Consider the following 18,077-nt stretch of genomic DNA (forward strand, 5'->3'; position numbering starts at 1 on the left):
CATGGATTCATAACAGTATATATGTGAAAAGCCTCAATAGGGCTTCCCCGGTGGCACAGTGGTTGAGGGTCCGCCTGCCGATGCAGAGGACACGGGTTCGTGCCCCGGTCCAGGAAGATCCCACATGCCGCGGAGCGGCTGGGCCCGTGAGCCATGGCCGCTGAGCCTGCGCATCCGGAGCCTGTGCTCTGCAACGGGAGAGGCCACAGCAGTGAGAGGCCCGCGTACCGCAAAAAAAAAAGCCTCATTAGTCATCTTTGGAGAATGCTAGGGAAACTATTACATACTGAATTTGTATAAAACTTTCCAATCAAAATCCCAAAGTTTTTAGTGAGAAACTTGACCTTGATGGGTGAACATAACTTACTCACTGTCTGGTTTTATTCTTGAGATGGTCCCATTCAGATACCATCAAGACTTTTCACGATAACCTCTTCAAATATTTGAAAGTAACCATTGACAAGAAAGTATTTGCACAGGTGGTCACAAACGCCTGGAGATTATTTATTGCGTTTTCCACAGTTGAGAGAAACTTCTTTCTTGCCATTAACCAGAATGTAGATAATTCAGCCTCTTTAAATTATACTTTAAGGGTGGTGTTTCTTTAAGTTAACAGTTCTTCCTTCTATTCCTTTGACAAATGTAATGTCAAACGGTTTTTGTGATAATGTGAATGGATTTGGAATCTGATCAATTGTTTTTCATATCAAGTATTTAAAAATAATGAGCATTTCTGTATATCTGCACAGATAACTGCTACCAGTCTTAGTAATTTTTCTTTGGAGTTCAAACACTGATTCCTTCAGAATTATAAAGCTGATTATATGGCACGAGTGAACAATTTTTAACCCTATAAGGAAGTTGAAGTTTTGCTTTGAATCCATCCATTTTACACATACATGTTAGTATACAGTCACAAGGCCTGGGGAGTTCTCTGTTGTATCCATTCAGGTGCTGAAAATGTCACTTAATGGCCATTTTTGGTACCAGTAACTTTTCCTTCAACACCCCTTCAAAGTGAGACCCATTCACTAAAAACACTAACAACAATGACAATAATAATGCTTTGTTCAGTTCACAGACTCTTGCAAAAACTCTTGTAGACTTCAATTTGAAACTGAAATCGGAAACAGGGAAGTTCCATTTATGAATAATACTGTTAGAAGGTAAATGGTTGGCATGGCAGGTGATCCAGAGACAGACCCAGTTGAGATCATTAAATCAACATTTCCATTGCAGGCCGATGAGTACTGACTAATGTACAGCACCAGCTGGAACCCCTCCAACGAAATTCTTTTGTCAAAGTGGTATATTCTGATTCCATTTCTTTCACAAAGCGAAAGACAGGTGGGACTACAGTGGCTTGGACTTTGTTAGATTTTCCTCCCGATAACGTCATTTAATGAGGAGTTCAGGTGTACAGGCTACCCCTTACAGACGAGAGCTTCTCTGTGACTAAAACAATGGATTTCTTCAATCTCAGGCTTTTCAGATTGAATGTTGCCATAAAGCCTTTTTTTGATCCTTTGCATTTTTAATGTAACTATAATTGATTTACAGTATTGTGTTAGCTTCAGGTGTAGAGCTTCAGATTCTTTTCTATTATAGGTTATTACAGGATACCTGTGTTGAATATAGTTCCCTGTGCTATACGATAAATACTTGTTTATCAATTTTATGTATAGTGGGGTGTTTCTGTTAATCCCATACTCCTAATTTATCCCTCCTCCCCGCCTTTCCCCGTTGGTAACCATAAGTTTGTTTTCTATGTCTGTGAGTCTGTTTCTGTTTTGTAAATAAGTTGACTTGTATTATTTTTTTAGATTCCACATGTGAGTAATATCATATTATATTTGCCTTTCTCTGTCTGATTTACTTAATATGATAATTTCTAGGTCCATCCATGTTGCTGCAAGTGGTGTTATTTCATTCTTTTTTATGGCTGAGTAATATTCCGTTGTGTATATGTACCACATCTTCTTTATCCATCAACGGGCACTTAGGTTGCTTTTGTCTTGGCTATTGTGAAGACTGCTGCAGTGAACATTGGGGTGCCTGTATCTTTTTGAATTAGCGTTTTCTTCTTTTCAGGATATACGCCCAGGAATGAGATTGCTAGATCATATGGTAATTCTATTTTTAGGTTTTTAAGGAATCTCCAGACTGTTTTCCGCAGTGGCTGCACCAATTTACATTCTCACCAACAGTGTAGAGGGTTCCCTTTTCTCCACACCCTCTCCAGCATTGATTATTTGTAGACTTTCATGATGGCCATTCTGACTGGTTTGAGGTGATATCTCATTGTAGTTTGATTTGCATTTCTCTAACAATTAGTGATGTTGAGCATCTTTTCATGTGCCTGTTGGCCATCTACATGACTTCTTTGGAGAAATGCCTATCTAGGTCTTCTGCCCATTTTTTGATTGGATTGTTTGTGTTTTTTTGATATTGAGTTGCATGAGCTGTTTATATATTTTGGAAATTAAGCCTTTGTTGGCTGCATCATTTGTGAATATTTTCTCTCCATAGGTTGTCTTTTCATTCTGTTTATGGTTTCCTTTGCTGTGCAAAAGCTTATGGGTTTGGAGTTCGGGGTTTTTTGGAGCATGAGCCACCCATCTCGTTGCGTGGCCCTGCACCTTGCGTGGCCCTGCAATAAACCTTCCTCTGCTCCAAAAAAAAGAAAAAAGCTTATGGGTTTATTAGGTCCCATTTGTTTATTTCTGCTTTTATTTCTTTTGACTTGGGAGACTAATTGAAGAAAATATTACTACAGTTTATGTGTGCAAATGTTTCACCTATGTTCTCTTCTAGGAGTTTTATGGTGTCATGTCTTATGTTCAGGTCTCTAAGCCATTTTGAGTTTAATTTTGTGTACGGTGTTAGGGAGTGTTCTAATTTCATTGATCTACATGAGACTGTCCAGCTTTTCTCCATTGTATATTCTTGCCTCCTTTGTTGGAAATTAATTGACCATAGGCGTGTAGGTATATTTCTAGGCTGTCTATTCTGTTCCATTGATCCATATGTCTGGTTTTATGCCAGTACCATGCTATTTTGATTACTGTAGCTTTGTAGTATTGTCTGAAGTCTGGGAGGACTATATCTCCTGCTTTGTTCTTTTTCCTCAGGATTGCTTTGGCACTTCTGGGTCTTTTGTGGCTCCATATAAATTTCAGAATTATTTGTTCTAGCTCTGTGAAAAATGTCATGGGTAATTTGATAAGGGTCACATTAAATTGGTAAATTGCTTTGGGTACTATGGCCACTTTAGCAATATTAATTCTTCCAACCCAAGTCTTTATACCTTTCTGTCAGCATTGGTATGCAAAACTTATAAATTTGTTCTCTAGTGTCTTGTTTATTCCCAGTGTCCATTTAGCTTTGACGATTTCATCCTTAGCAGCCTGTCTGGTATGGGGTACACTGTGGTGCCCCCGTCCAGAACAGTTCCTCTAGGTGACACACCCATCCCCAATGCCAACACCTGGTCTGTTGAGGCTCAGAGCTGTGGCCCTCCTGGGCACTGCTACTGCCAAGGGAACGTGCCCCTCCCAAGGGGACCCCCTCCCATGGGTCAGTCTATGACCAATGGCTGGTTGCTGTGGGCACAGAAAAGTCCAGTCCCTTGGCCTCAGTTTAGGACAACTTGAAGGGGCATCCCTGCTCTGGAACTCCCTGTGGGATCAATGAGACATCCTTGGAAGCCTCTCCTTCTGCCCAGCGCTGGCCCCTTCTCTTCCCTGGCAGTGTGTCTACGGAGCACCCATAAATCTTATACAGAAAACTCTTCATGGCCAGAGTCTGTTTCCAGGGCACTCGGTCTAATACACATATGTTTTTGAAACATAATGTTGTACGCATTTCTTCTGAGGCAGTCAAACTACTGCTACACATCAAGTGCAGTTACCAACGTCAGTACCCGTCAGTCGGCAATGGAAGCTTTTCTTATTTCATAATCTTCCAGACTGAGTGTGTCTCCGGGTCATCTGACATGTCATCCGTGCAGCTTCTAACCGTGCTCTTCAGAAATGGTACCTTGCCTGTTTCCTGTGTTTCATTGGTCTCAGACTCATTGCTGACAGTTTCTACACAGCCTGGCAACGCGAGTGATTCCGCAATTGCAGGCAGAGTTTGGCTTTAGCTATTAAATGCAGGACTTTGTAACTAGCTTCTTGTACTCAGACTGGTACAGTTGTAACCAGACTCACAAATACTTGTCCTTCTTACTTTGTACCTGCAGACAGTTTTCCCAGTTCTAATATTTTTGTGTAAGAGCGATGTTTTGGGGAAAGGTGCTGGCATACTTTTCCTGGTATCTCTGCTTCCATCAAATACTACACTTAGGCTGAAGAAGAAGAAGATTATCGGAACACACAAGTCTGAATTCTAGGTCAGCCTCGTCATAGTCCCTGATCAGAAAATGTTTCTACTATTCTGACTCGGTATACCTGATGATGTTCCTTTAATCAAAAAGTTGTTCATTATGGTGAGAAAATATGTCTTTATAAATACAAAATAGTATTAATAATATTGACCTAAATAATTTTAATAAAGATTTACATATTTAAATATCAAGTACAATAAAGTGGACTACATGTATGTATGTGGTAACTTCAGAAATCAACTTTTCAAAAAGTTTTGGTTGAACAAATTCTTAAGAAAGTTTTCAAATAAATCGAGTTGGCAAATCCAAAAAACATGCATGCAGTAAGCAATATTGATACATTCCTTTTTTATTTAATTAAAGGATTAAAATTCTGAAATGCTCATGACATATATAAGTTGTGTAATCTCTTATCCAAAATATTTCAAAAAGTAAATTACTTGAAGCTGTAAAGCCCTGTAGTCCTTTCTAATGAGTTGATTTCATTAAGTAGGTTATTTTTTTCCCTTTTTTTTAATTTGGAGTATAGCTGATTTACAACGCTGCGTTAGTTTCAGATGTATAACAAAGTGATTCAGTTATGCATATATATACACATATATAGATAATCTTTTTCAGACTCTTTTCCATTATGGGTTATTAGAAGATATAGAATATAGTCCCCTGTGCTATATAGTAGGTCCTTGTTGTTTCTCTGTTTTATATACAGTAGTGTGTATCTGACACCAAGTTCTTAAAGGGTAATCTTAAAGGTGAGAAAAAGTGGCTCATGGGATTGACAAGGTATACCATACAGAAATCTTCCTAGAATCCCCTTTAGACTCTCTCTTTATCAGACTTTTTTCACTATCTACAACTGCCAAAAATCATTCTCTTTCCCTCTCTCTCCTCACACACACACACATGTAAACACACATGTGCACGCATGTAAACAACATGCGCACACATGCACATGTGTGCACACACACACACACAGTTCCCTACCTCCCTGCCACACCGCTTTCTCTGCCCTTCCTCCTTCATCACTGGCTGTCACCTCTGTGGCCAGTGACCCTCACTGCCTTCCAAAGCCCCCTGGGAAGCATACCCTTGCTTCCTTCTCTGATTCCTCTTCTCCGTGGGAAGCAGCCGCTTGGAATTCGGATGGACCCATTCATTCTCCACTTCGTTACTTACTAAGCCACGATGGCCACCCTTGCCAAGACCAGTACCATGTACTTTCACATATTTGCTTTCTTTTCTTCAGATTCTACAGTTGAGCACCACGGAATCCTTTTTTTTTTCTTTTAATAGACCTTTCTTGGAGTATAACTGCTTCACAATACTGCGTTAGTTTCTGTTGCGCAGCAAAGCGAATCAGCCACATGCAGACACATGTCCCCTGATCCCCTCCCTCTGGAGCCTCCCTCCCACCCTCCCTATCCCACCCCTCTAGGTCATCGCAAAGCACCGAGCCGATCTCCCTGTGCTGCTGCTTCCCACCAGCTATCTTACGTTCAGTAGTGTATATATGTCGATGCTACTGTCACTTCACCCCAGCTTCGCCCTCCCACCCCATGTCCTCAAGTCCATTTTCTATGTCTTCTGTAGGTTATTATTTTTAAACATGTTTTTAAATTTCTAAAAAATGATTCAGTTTGAAATTTCATCAAGAATCAGATCTTGCTGAGTTTACATCACTCTCCAAGATGAAAGGAAGGGAATGAGGGAGAAGAACAGATTTTAAATCATTCGTGTCTTATCGGGGAGCACTTAATACCAGAAAATAATCGTAAGCATAATCACACATGCCCTGTATATATGACTAGGTGAAAATACTAACCAAATTAATTGAAAAAAATACCCACACACACTGAACAACAACAACGATTCACTGATGAGAAGCAACTTGCAGCTAAAGTAAAGCTCAGCTTGACAAGCTGGACGAGTGGGCGTCAGGGAAGGCGTGGCTTAGCCACTCCCAGCCCCCCTGGCCGCAGATACTATATATTGTAGAAAGTGCAAAATAGTGACGGATTCAGGAGGTTTACAGAGCAAGTCTATGTATAGTTTCACTTTTTAAATAGACTTTAGAGGGATTTTAGGTTCACAGCAAATTTGAACAGCGGGTACAGAGATTCCCCATCTCCCCCTGCCCTTCCCACAGCGTCCGTCACTGTCAGCATCCCCCTCCAGACGGTAATTCTGTTATCGTTGATGAACCTACTCTGACGCCTGTTTATCACCCAGAATCCACAGTTCGCTTCAGGATTTACTCTTGGTGTTGGACATTCTGTGGGCTTGGACAAATGTAGAATGGCACGTGTCCACCATTCCAGTATCACACAGAATCGTTTCCTTGCCCTAGAAATCCCGTGTTCCATCTATTCATCCCTCCCTCCCCAGCCCTGACAACCACTGATCTTTTTCTGTCTTCAGTTTTGCCTTTCTCAGAATGTCACATAGTTGGATTCCTAAGGTATGTAGCCTTTTTTCGCTTAGCAATGTATGTAATGCACACATACAGTTTTCAAATGTAGTTTCAACAGTTGTAAATTTTTGAGTGGCTGTAAACAATGGTTCACTACTGTGAAAAGTTGACAGACATGAGAATCTCCCAGCCCAGGTGCACCCCGTGGACAGCACCCTGATGGGACCACTCTACCCTGCAGTGCCCCCTACTCGCCACTCTCCAAGAAATCCATTCTCAGCTCCCAGAAATGGCCCTTGTTTTAGGTTGCAAACAGTTTTCCATAAGGAAAAAGACTCCTGTATCTGAAACCACTCCTGTGGTTTTCCTTTCACATAACCTAGTTGTTAGGTGCCCTCGCATGCTGGGTGCTTCACCACAGAGCTCCTTGTCCTTGGCTGTGAGAATTGAGACAGTATCCAGTGAGCTAATGCTGTATCCAGCTTAAGACCGAGGACACACTGGGATCTGTGCTGTGGGGGAATTATCTGGTGAAAATGGATTTTTTTTTTGAGCAATGAAAATCACAAAAAAGCATAACACCTGTCACTTCACCAGGCCTCTTCAAGGCCTGCAGTTAGAGGCTTGGAAAGAATGGCACTTCAAATGCTAATTATCTGGGGAGAAAAGGTCCCTGGAGGCCTTACTCCCAGCAGCAGGAGGCCACAACTTCCAGCTAGGATCCTGGTGAAGACTGAACCCGGCTCTGGACACATGGGCCTCCACATTTCTGCAGACCGGTGGCAGCTCAGAGCCTAAGCCCGGCCTTCCCCAGAAGGGCAGGGTTACGTAACCGCCACTAATTAAGACCTTCCAGCCACAGTGACTCGTTTGTTTGAAGCACTATCAAGAAGGATTTATGGGCTGTAGGTCTTCTTCTCACTTGAGGGAATTTTTAATCCCGTTGTTCGCAAATCTGAGTCACTTTTGATGACAATAATTAGGAAAAAGAGAAGCTGAAGGATCTGAGAGAGAAGAGTGCTGAGAAAAATCGGTGATTTTTGGAGTAAAACCCAGGATGGGTAAGAGAAAGGAATCTGAGGCTTCAGAACCTCTATCCTGTGCCGGACCCCGTGAGCTTTGGTGTGAGGACGGCACAGACAGTTGTTCTCGAGTCTCATGGTTGTGTGCCGTCTTGGGTAATGAGAAGGGAGGGGGAATTGCCTTCTTAACCGGGTCAGCCAGGGCTGGAGGCCTGGAGGCCTGGGTCCTGGGTCCTGGGTCCTGGGGTGGGGTGAGGGGCCAGAACCAGGCAAATTGAGCGCCTCTCAGCGTGGCTGTTAACGTGGCACCAACGCAGCCTCTCGGCGTGGCTGTTAGGTGACACCAACGCAGAGCAAAGCAAAGAACGGCAGGAGATTACTGCTCATTTCGTTTATGCAAAATGCCATTTTAGTAAAGTGTTTGATCCATATGGTCTTAGTTTAGAGAAATGTAACAGCATTTGACTGGAAAGTTGTGTGGAATTTCAGAGTCAGTGATTGGAAATGAAATCCCAGAACTAAGCCTGCAAAGAATGAGAGCGTGGGTTCTAAGAGAAAACGCCACAGCTCTTTTCAGTCCTTTCCCAAACAGCCCTTGATAGTTTTCCTTCCCCTTCCCTTTCCCTCTTTTTCTCCTTCCTCCCCTTTCCCTCTTTTCCTTCTTTCTTCCGGGGGAGATCGTCCCGGTTATCCATTGCTGTAGAATAAACTTAGAGGCTGAAGGCATCATATCTCATGGTTGGGTGGGCTGGGAATTGGAGCCCGGAGGGGCAGTGCCTTGTGCCCGGTCAGTTGGCAGATGGGCTGGGCTGGCGGGTGGGTGTCGGGGGAGGGGAGATGGGTTCACTCACGTGTTGGTGCCTTAGCAGGGAAGGCTGTGAGGCCGGGCACCCTGGGACCGTCCACCTGGGCACCTGCGCACGGCCTTTCCAGCATGGTGGCTGCAGGGTCACCAGACTCCTGCCATGGCCTCTCGGGGCTCCCAGAAAGGACAGTTCCAGAGATAAGGAGTAGACGCTTCTAGTTCATTAAGGCCTGGGTTGTATTCTCTTGGTCATCCGCGTTTTCTCTCCTTTAGCTTTTCCTTTTACAGAATATCATAAACATGGGAAAACCCGGCATGTAGCCTTTTGAGTCAGGCCGCTTTCCCTAGTGTAATGCATTCGAGGCCCACCTATGTTGCTGGTGAGCGTGAGACGTTCCTTCCCGCTCACGGCTGAGCAGTGTTGCATCCCATGGACGGACCATAGTTCGTTCTCCTCTCCACCAGTCGAAGGGCTTTGGGATGTTTCCAGTTCAGGGTGGTTATTACTAAAACTGCTATAAACGTGGCATACGGATTTTTATGTGAACTGAAGTTTTCACTTCTGTTGCATACATACTTAGGGGTAGGACTGCTGGATTCTGTGGCTAGAGCGTGTTTAACTCCGTAAGAAGCTACCAAAGTGTTTTCCAAGTGCCTGTTACCATTCCGCATTCCCATTAAAAGTATGAGACTTTCAGTTGCTTTGCAGCTTCACTAAAATCTGGTCATTGTTTTATTTTAACCCTTCTAGTAGGTATACAGCGGTATCACATCACGATTTAATTTCCCTGGCGGCCAGTGATGTCGATTGAGGGCCTTTTCATGTGCTTATTTCTATCATTATATCTTCTTTGTTGAGGTAGCTATTTAATTATTTTTGGCAATTTTTTGAGTTTCTGGTTTTCTTATTATTGAGTTTTGAAAGTTTTTTGTATATATTCTGAATAAAAGTCCTTTATTGGATATGTGTCTTACAAGTATTTTCTCCCAATCTGAGGCCTCTCCTTTCATTTCCTCAGCAGGTGTCTTTCATAGAGCAGAAGTTTACAGTTTTCTTCTTTTGTGGGTTGTACCCTTGCCGTCATATCCAGAAATCTTTGCCTAACCCGACATCAAAACTATTTTTTCCTAGAATTTTTATAATTATAGATTTACATTTAAGCCTGTGGTCCATATCCATTTTGAGTTAGTTCTCATATACGGTGTAAGGTATGGATCCAGACTGGTTTTTGTGGGGTTTTTTGGCATATGGGTGTCCAGTTTGTTCCAGCACCGTCTGTTGAAAAGACTATCTTTTTCCACAGTTGGCCTTTATGCTTTTGTTAAAAACCAGCTGATATGTATGTGAATAATTTCTCAACTCTGGTTTACTGATCGATGTGTCCCTCCTTTCTCCAGTAACACTTTGTTTTAATTACTGTAGATTTATAGTTAGTTTTGATATCATGTAGTAAAGGTTGTCCAACTTTGTTCTTCTTTTTTGAAATTGATTTTGCTATTCTAATTTCTTTGTTTTTCCATATAAATTTTAAAGTCAACTTTTCAATTTCTAAAAATGCTAGCTGCAGTTTTGGTTGGGATTGCATTCAACCTACAGATCAGGTGGGGGAGAGTTGACACCTTTGTTGTGTTGTCTTCCAATCCATTAATATGCGGCTCTTCATTTACTTGGGGCTTTAATTTCTCTCATCAGTTTTCAACATACGGATCTTGCATACAGTTTGTTAAATTTATATCTATTTCAGTTTTAACTGCCATGTAAATGGTACTGACTTTATTTTATTTTATTTTATTTATTTATTTTTGGCTGCGTGGAGTCTTCGTTGCTGCACGCGGGCCTTCTCTAGTTGCGGCGAGCGGGGGCTTCTCTTCGTTGCGCTGCGCAGGCTTCTCATTGCGGGGGCTTCGCTTGTTGCAGAGCACGGGCTCTAGGCGCAAGGGTTTCAGTAGCTGCAGCACGTGGGCTCAGTAGTTGTGGCTCGCGGGCTGTAGAGCGCAGGCTCAGTAGTTGTGGCGCACGGGCTTAGTTGCTCCGCGGCATGTGGGATCTTCCCAGACCAGGGCTCGAACCCATGTCCCCTGCATTGGCAGGTGGATTCTTAACCACTGTGCCACCAGGGAAGCCCCAGTACTAAATTTTTCATTTCAATTTCCAGTTGTCCATTGTTTCAAAATATAATTGACTTCTGTGTTTTGATCTTGTATCCTATGATCTTGCTAATTTCAGTTCTAGGAGTATATAGTTGGTAGACTGAGGAATTTTCTACATGGATGATCATATTGTCTGTGAAAAGAGAGAGGTTTTTTTGTTTTGTTTGGTTTTGTTTTCCTTTTCCATCTGTATGCCTTTGATTTCTGTTTATTGGATTACTGCACCAGCTTGTCCTTCCAGAATAGGAATGGCAAGAAAGACACCTTTGCTTCGTTGCTGATTTTAGGGGAAAGCATTCAGTGTTTCATTTTAAATAAGTTGTTGGTTGTAGGTGATTTACAGATGCTCCTTAGCAAGTTTAGTACGTTCCTTTTAATTCCTAGTTTTGAGGGGTTTTTTTAACCACTATTGGAGGTTGAATTTTGTCAAATTCTTTTTCTAAATCTATTAAGATGATTATATTTTTAAAATTCTATTGATAATGTTGAATTACCCTGATTGATATTCAAATACTGAGCCAGCCTTATGTTTATAAGATAAACCCCACTTGATTAGGATAAATTGTGATTTTGACATATTGCTGAATTTGACTTTCTAATATTTTATTAAGGGTTTTTGCACCTGTGTTCTCAGGGATATTTGGCCTGTAGTTTTCTTTTTTTTTTTCAACATCTGTTTCTTATTTTGGTGTTAGGATAATGCTTTACAATGTCTTTTATTTCATTCTTCAAATGCTTGGTAGAATTAACCAGTGAACCTTATATGCTTAGAGGTTTTTTTGTTGGAAGGGTTTAATTTTGTATTCAAATATTTGATAGCTCTTTGACTACTCAGGTCATCTGTTTCTTCTTGAGTAGATTGGAAGTGTGTTTCTTTTAAAGAATTTGTTCATTTCATCTAAGTTGTTGAATTAATGAGCATAAAGATACTCAAAATGCTCTTCTATTCTTTTAATCTCAGTAGGGTTTATAGAGGCGTCTCGTGATACTGGTGATGTTGGTAATTTGTGATTTCTGTCTATTCTTGATCAGTCTGGCTAGGAGTTTATTGATATTTCAAAGAACCAGCTTTTGGATTCATTGATTTCCTCAATTATTGTTTATTTTTATTTCATTGATTTCTGCTCTTTTTCTTTACTGTTTCTTTCCATAGGTTTAATTTACTCTCACAGATTCTTAAGGTAGAAGTTTAGATTCTAATATAAACATCTAAATGCTGTAAATTCCCCTCTAACACTTCTGCATCCCCAAATATTGATATGTCGTGTTTTTCACTTTCATTAAACTGAAAATGCTTTCTAACTTTCCATGTGATTTCCTCTTTAACTCATGGGTTATTTTGAAATGTGCTCCTTAATCTTGAAGTTTTTAGGGATTTTCCACATATCTTTCTGTCATTAATTTCAAGTTTAATTCTGTTGGGTCATAAAACATACTTTTCGTGATTTCAGTTATTTTTAACTTGTTTAGGTTTGTTTTATATGACATGTATATTTCAAATATGTCCACCTCAGTTAAGTTCCATATGTGCTTGAAAAGAATGTGTAGTATGTTGTTATTGGGTAGATTTCAAAAGAAATATTACGTAGGTCAAGTTACTTGATGATGTGGTTCTTGTAGATCCTTACTGATGTTCTTTGTCTACCTCTTTTTTTTTTAAATAAAGAAGTGTTGAAGTCGCCAACTATACTAATAGATTTGTCTAGTTTTTACTTTCAGTTTTTTCAGTTTTGCCTTTTGTACTTTGAAGCTCTGTTGCATCTGCATTTAGGATTGCTGAGTCTTCTTGGTGAATAGATCACGTCATCATTATATAATATCCCTCTTTATCATTGGTTTTATTCCTTGGTAGGGTATTTACTTTGACTGATATTAATATAACCACTCCAGTTTCATCTTAATTAGTGTTTCATGTATTTTTTTCCATTCTCTTACTTTTAAGCTATTTGTGTCCTCATATTCAAAGTGGGGTTGTTTTAAACACCGTGTAGTTGGGTCTCGCTCTTCATCCAACTGATAATCTCTCTTTTATTGGCTTATACAATAAAATATATTGACAATATATTACATTATATATTTAATGTAACTGTCGATATGATGGGATTAAAACCTGCCGTCTTGCTAATTGTTTTCTATTTGTTCTCTCTTATCTTTTTCCTTTTCTCTTCCTTTTGCCTGCCTGCTTTCTGATTCATTAGATATTTTTACAATTACATTATTTTTTCTACTCTCGCCTTATTTATATCTCTTTTTCAAATCTGTTTAGTGATTACTCTGGAGTTTAAATATATATATCATTCATTAACTACAATGTATCTTGAAATCCATTGTGTGAATAATGTAGAGACCTTGTGACAGTATACCTTCAATCCCTTCTTCCCACCTTTTGTGCGATTGTGGTCAGTCATTTTATTCTTACCTATGTTATAAGCCCACAATAAATTGCTACTATTTTTTGAGAGCCAAAATAAGAAAAACGTACATTATATTTACTTCATTTTAACTATTTCCAGAAGTCATCAATTCTTTGCATAGATCTAAAGTTTTGGTGTCTGATATCATATTCCTTTAACATTTGTCATAGTGCATGCAGGTCTGCCAGTAATGAATTCTCTCAGTTTTTGTCTTTCTGAAAATGTCTTTATTTTGCTTTCATATTTAGAAGGTATTTTCACAGAATATAGAATTCCGGGGTGATAGATTTTTCTATCAGTATTTTAAAGATATCACCCCATTACCTTCTGGCTCACATAGTTTCTGATGAGAAGGGCTGTTATTCTTGTTTCTGTGTCTTACATGCATTGTACCTTTTTGTGTACCTGCAGCACAGACTTTCTATATACTCCCTTGCTAGCCCACATTCAGCCTTCAGCAATTCATTAAGAATTTCGCTGAATTTTCCCAATCGTGTGGTGTCCATTGTTCTTTCTCTCATGCTCTGTCACAGGCGAGCCCATGTTCACATTCCTACTCCTTGGGGAGGTCCGTCTTTTCTTATATTTTAGACGCTTGGTTGCCCTGTGACCTCAGCTTCCTTACGGGCTCAAGAAAAGTTCGGACTCTATCGTTTGTTCAGCTTTTTCTCATGCTTAATGGCTGCGATGTTCTTTCCAACTTTCTACAGCCTAGGCAAAGCAATCCCCGTGGCCATTTTTAGTCCACAAATTTTGGATGGGTGCTGAGTGAGAAGTGGGACAGTCTTCTTGGTGACTTACTGAGGGAGGGACCCAGAGATAGCGCAGCCAGAGCAGATGGGAAAAGACAGGTGACTTGGAGCGTGACTGGAGGGGCCTGGACGAATTCTATGTTTTTCACCTCTGCCTAATGAGATGAGCTTCTGACGAAGAGTGTAATGAAAGGTGTATAGTAATTTTTAACAGGACCATGCTCTGTCCTCACGTGTTTTGTGCCAAGAGACTCTTGTCTTTGTTTCTGTACCTTAAGCCAAAGGATCCTTTGGGATTCAGTGTCTTTCTTTTGAAACAAGCTCCTGAAGAACCAGGACCTTCGTTTGCATCCTGCAAAAAGTTGCTGTGGCACAGCCAGTGGACTAGTACCCTCTCCAGGGGCCACTGAGGTTATCGTCCTTAAAAAGCTGGCCATGTCACGTCACTGCTGTTTTCCAAGGCTTTTGATTCCCCATTGCCTACCGTATACACTGTTGTCCACTGTGTTTGGCGTGTGAGGCAATCCCCACAGTGACCTGTCTACTTCCTCCGCCCCTCTTACCCCCTGGGCCCCATGTCCAGCCATGCTCACTGTTTTCTCACCATTCACCAGGTGTCTTCTGATGTGAGGCCTTCCATGCTTCCCTAGGGCAGAGGCTCTGCCCTGTGTGTTTTCTAGAGTAGCTTGTCTATTTCAGTTCTATGAGTGCCTCCCCTAGAATATGACTTCCTTGAAGACAGGCCACCGGGCAGGTATATAATTGGGTTCAGTAGCTGTTCAATAAAAGAAGTGGAAAGTGGAAATTTTTTAAATGGTAATTTCTATGGCAGACAAAGAGAAATTTAGCCTACAAATGAATAAATAACAATACCTATGAAAAAGGATTTTTTTTTTCATGTGAAGGATAATTGGGCTTGAAACACTGTGACATATAACAGGGAAGGCAGATTTCTGGATGAAAGCTTGCCTTGATCTCAAATATTGGGTAACTGGAAAAAAAAATCAGAGAAAGCTTTTGTTTGCTATTCATCCTGGGATCCCTAGGAAAGGCTCGCCCATGGGGCTAAGGTGATCCGGTCCACTTTTCTGCGTGTGCCTTAAAAACTTCCCCAGCAGAAAATGAGAAGTCGCCCAGTTCTTCTTCTTTGTAACGTCACGATTAGCTTCCCAAAACGCCCATCACCCTCCCCGTTCGCAGCGCTGCGATCGCCGGGGAGTCCTGAGCAGCAGCTAAGCGTCTCTTCTCCCCCCGCCCCCCACCCCGCCCCGCCGCCCACCCCGCGCCTCCTGCCGCGTGTCCTGCCGCGTGTCCTGCTGTCTCCCTCCGCTGCCCTGGAGCAGTGCCGACCTCGCCCCCGCAGAACGTGCAGGTGGAAGCCGTGAACTCCACGACCATCCAGTTCCTGTGGAACCCTCCACCCCAGCAGTTCATCAACGGCATCAACCAGGGCTACAAGGTAGGCACCTTGAGCCACAGCCTCTGGGCGGCTGCCGTGGTGTGTCACGGTCTTGTGATGAGTGAGGGGGCTGCCCGCCCCTCATTTCATCAGGAACCCACGGCATCTGGTTACAGAGTGTGTTGACCTTCTGGGGTCACCTTTTATCCAGGGTCTTTTCATCAGCTATACTGGTTCAGAAACTCAAATTATTGGTTATCAAGAGGATGGTGCACGGGAATTCCCTGGCGGTCCAGTGGTTAGGACTCGGTGCTTTCACTGCCGAGGGCGCAGGTTCAGTCCCTGGTGGGGGAACTAAGATCCCGCAAGCCGCGCAGCATGGCCAAAAAACAAAAAGAAAGAAAAAAAGAGGACGGTTCATATAGAACTGAGCAATGTTATGAGAAGAGCCGTCCATTTTAAAATGCCCAGTGGGCGACTTATCCCTGTTGATTGGAATCGGCATGTGTACACTTCTTCCTGGAAGGGCGCCCTCCCAAAGCGCACTGGGTGCAACTGAGTGATGTTTCTACCAAGTAAGGATAAGTAGGTCCCCCTCTCGCTACTTTAGGGAAAGTTCTGTTTGTAGAACTGGGACCAGCTGACTCGGGGCACCTATCCGGACTGAATTAGAGACAAGGACAGACTCCTATCTGCCCTTTGTCTGAGTACCAGAATATGTTACCTTCAGAGATGTACCTGGATGCAATTTCCAAAAGTACAGGTTACGTTTCCTTTTAGATCAGCATCTCCTGGCTGGCCTGGGAGACCATCTGAATGTTACCTGCAGCATGTTCGCAAATCTTCTGTGACAGCAGGTGAACTCAGGGAGTATCTTTATAGAGAGTTTGCTTGAAAACTTGGTCATTTCAGATTCAGAGAGTGTTATTGCCTCAGACACACAGTTAATTTTTTTTTCCAATTTTTTTTCCATTTGGATTCAACTTACTAAAACACTTGGTTTTCACTAGAAAGGCAGACGTAGCTAGAAATTTGTCCTGCCTTTTTTTTCCCCCCAGAGGTATCTACAGTCAGAAGCTCCTTAGAAAGGAAATCATATTGATCAACGAGGTGGATTCTCCCTTCTTGACTCTCCTGTCAGGTCTTATTGGCAAGACTGGGGTGTTCATTCGATGGCTTGGTTGTCAGCCTAAAATCTATATAAATATGCTCCTTGTTCTGCAGTGTCAATTTTCAGACCTAATTAACCCTAGAAATGTTTGGTGTCAGAGGAATTAAAAGTCACACTCATACATAATTGTTGCCAAAACATTAAAACAACTTCCCTTGGAACGTGTATATGTACTATATTTCTTTAAAATCATTATCAGTCTCCTAAAATCCTTTTTAGAAAACTGGTGTCATATAAATTATAAATAATTACCGTTGCTCCCATTGAACCAGGGGCTTCTTTTTGAATCAGCAGGTGGCTAACTAGAAAAGTGTTTGTACTGATGTTTGATTGCACTGATGCAGCTGAATGACGGTAATGTCACCATTATTTCTAAATGTTAAAAAATAAATATGTTCTGTAACATGTTTAAGTGAACAGAAGGTGAAGGTTTGAGGAGTGTCCATTTTCCCAATATGAGTTAGAGTAGATATTTTATTTATGTACACATGTATAAAATATATATATAAGTATACATATTTGTACTCAATAATCTATGAGATATCTTTTAAACTCAATATTTTTCAGTGAGATTATAAAATGTAGATGTATGGGGTTCCTTAATTACAACTTTGCTTTCTTCGAAGACATTTTAATTGTGAAATAAAATTCTGGTGCAGACTTGAGGGTGAAGACATGCAATTAAAAGGATCTCTTTTTCACCCTGTTCCATCCCAGCTTCTGGCGTGGCCAGCCGATGTCCCCGAGGCCGTCACTGTCGTCACCATTGCTCCAGATTTCCATGGAGTCCACCACGGGTACATCACGAATTTGAAGAAGTTTACTGCTTACTTCACATCAGTTCTGTGTTTCACCACTCCGGGGGACGGGCCTCCAAGCGCGCCTCAGCTCATACGGACACATGAAGACAGTCAGTACTCCTTTCCAAGTTCTTATCGATAGCCTTTAGCCAATTGTCAAAGAGGTTTGGGCCACTGTCGTATCCAGCACAGGGGAGGAGCAAGGGTGGGTCTCTAGGAAGCTCCGTGTTCTCAGTGTGTTCACAGTCTGCTCACCCTGGAGAGGTAAGTCATTGAAAGTAGTAATAATGTTTGGCAGAGATGGTCTGTGGAATATGGAAGGAAGCCTGGCTAGAGGAAGGAGCTGTGAGGACAAGAGGGACAGTCCAGTCCCAGCTGTACAGTCAGCCTTTGGTCTTGTCTTGCTAGACTTCTCTTCGCTCAGATTTCAACTTCCAATCCCCTTACCTTCTTCTTGAATCTCCCCGTAAAGCCTCCCAGCCCATGTCTTCCCCGACCTTCCCCAGGGGAATCTCACCTGCGCCTCTCTAAGACCCTGGACTTTCCATTATCTCCAGCTGGTCAATTCAGATCAGGTGTTTCTCTGCTCCTAGGCCAACTGATGCTTCTGGAAAACATTCTCTGAGAAAATGATCACAGATGTGCATAAAGATTTATATACAATGAGGTTAATTACAATTATTAGTAATTGAAAAAAAAATGAAAAACATTCAAATGTTCCAAAGGGGGATAATTGAAAACCTATGGAATGACAATATACTAAATA

General features: G+C 41.6%; 1 protein-coding gene across 1 annotated transcript in view; it reads left to right on the forward strand.

The window, feature by feature from the left end:
• Positions 1–18,077, forward strand: part of LOC149747360 (protein sidekick-1-like) — a 75,937-nt gene that overhangs the window by 16,189 nt on the left and 41,671 nt on the right. The window contains exons 4-5 of the mRNA XM_089895463.1: positions 15,171–15,400; positions 17,229–17,421. Of these exons, the coding sequence (XP_089751589.1) occupies positions 15,171–15,400; positions 17,229–17,421 (423 nt within the window). The remainder of the gene's footprint in view (positions 1–15,170; positions 15,401–17,228; positions 17,422–18,077) is intronic.

This window comes from Delphinapterus leucas, chromosome 15, assembly GCF_059928025.1.
Source record: "Delphinapterus leucas isolate spDelLeu-1000000601 "Yukka" chromosome 15, BTC_Dleu_Yukka2, whole genome shotgun sequence".
In the NCBI taxonomy this organism is placed as follows: Eukaryota; Metazoa; Chordata; class Mammalia; order Artiodactyla; family Monodontidae; genus Delphinapterus; species Delphinapterus leucas.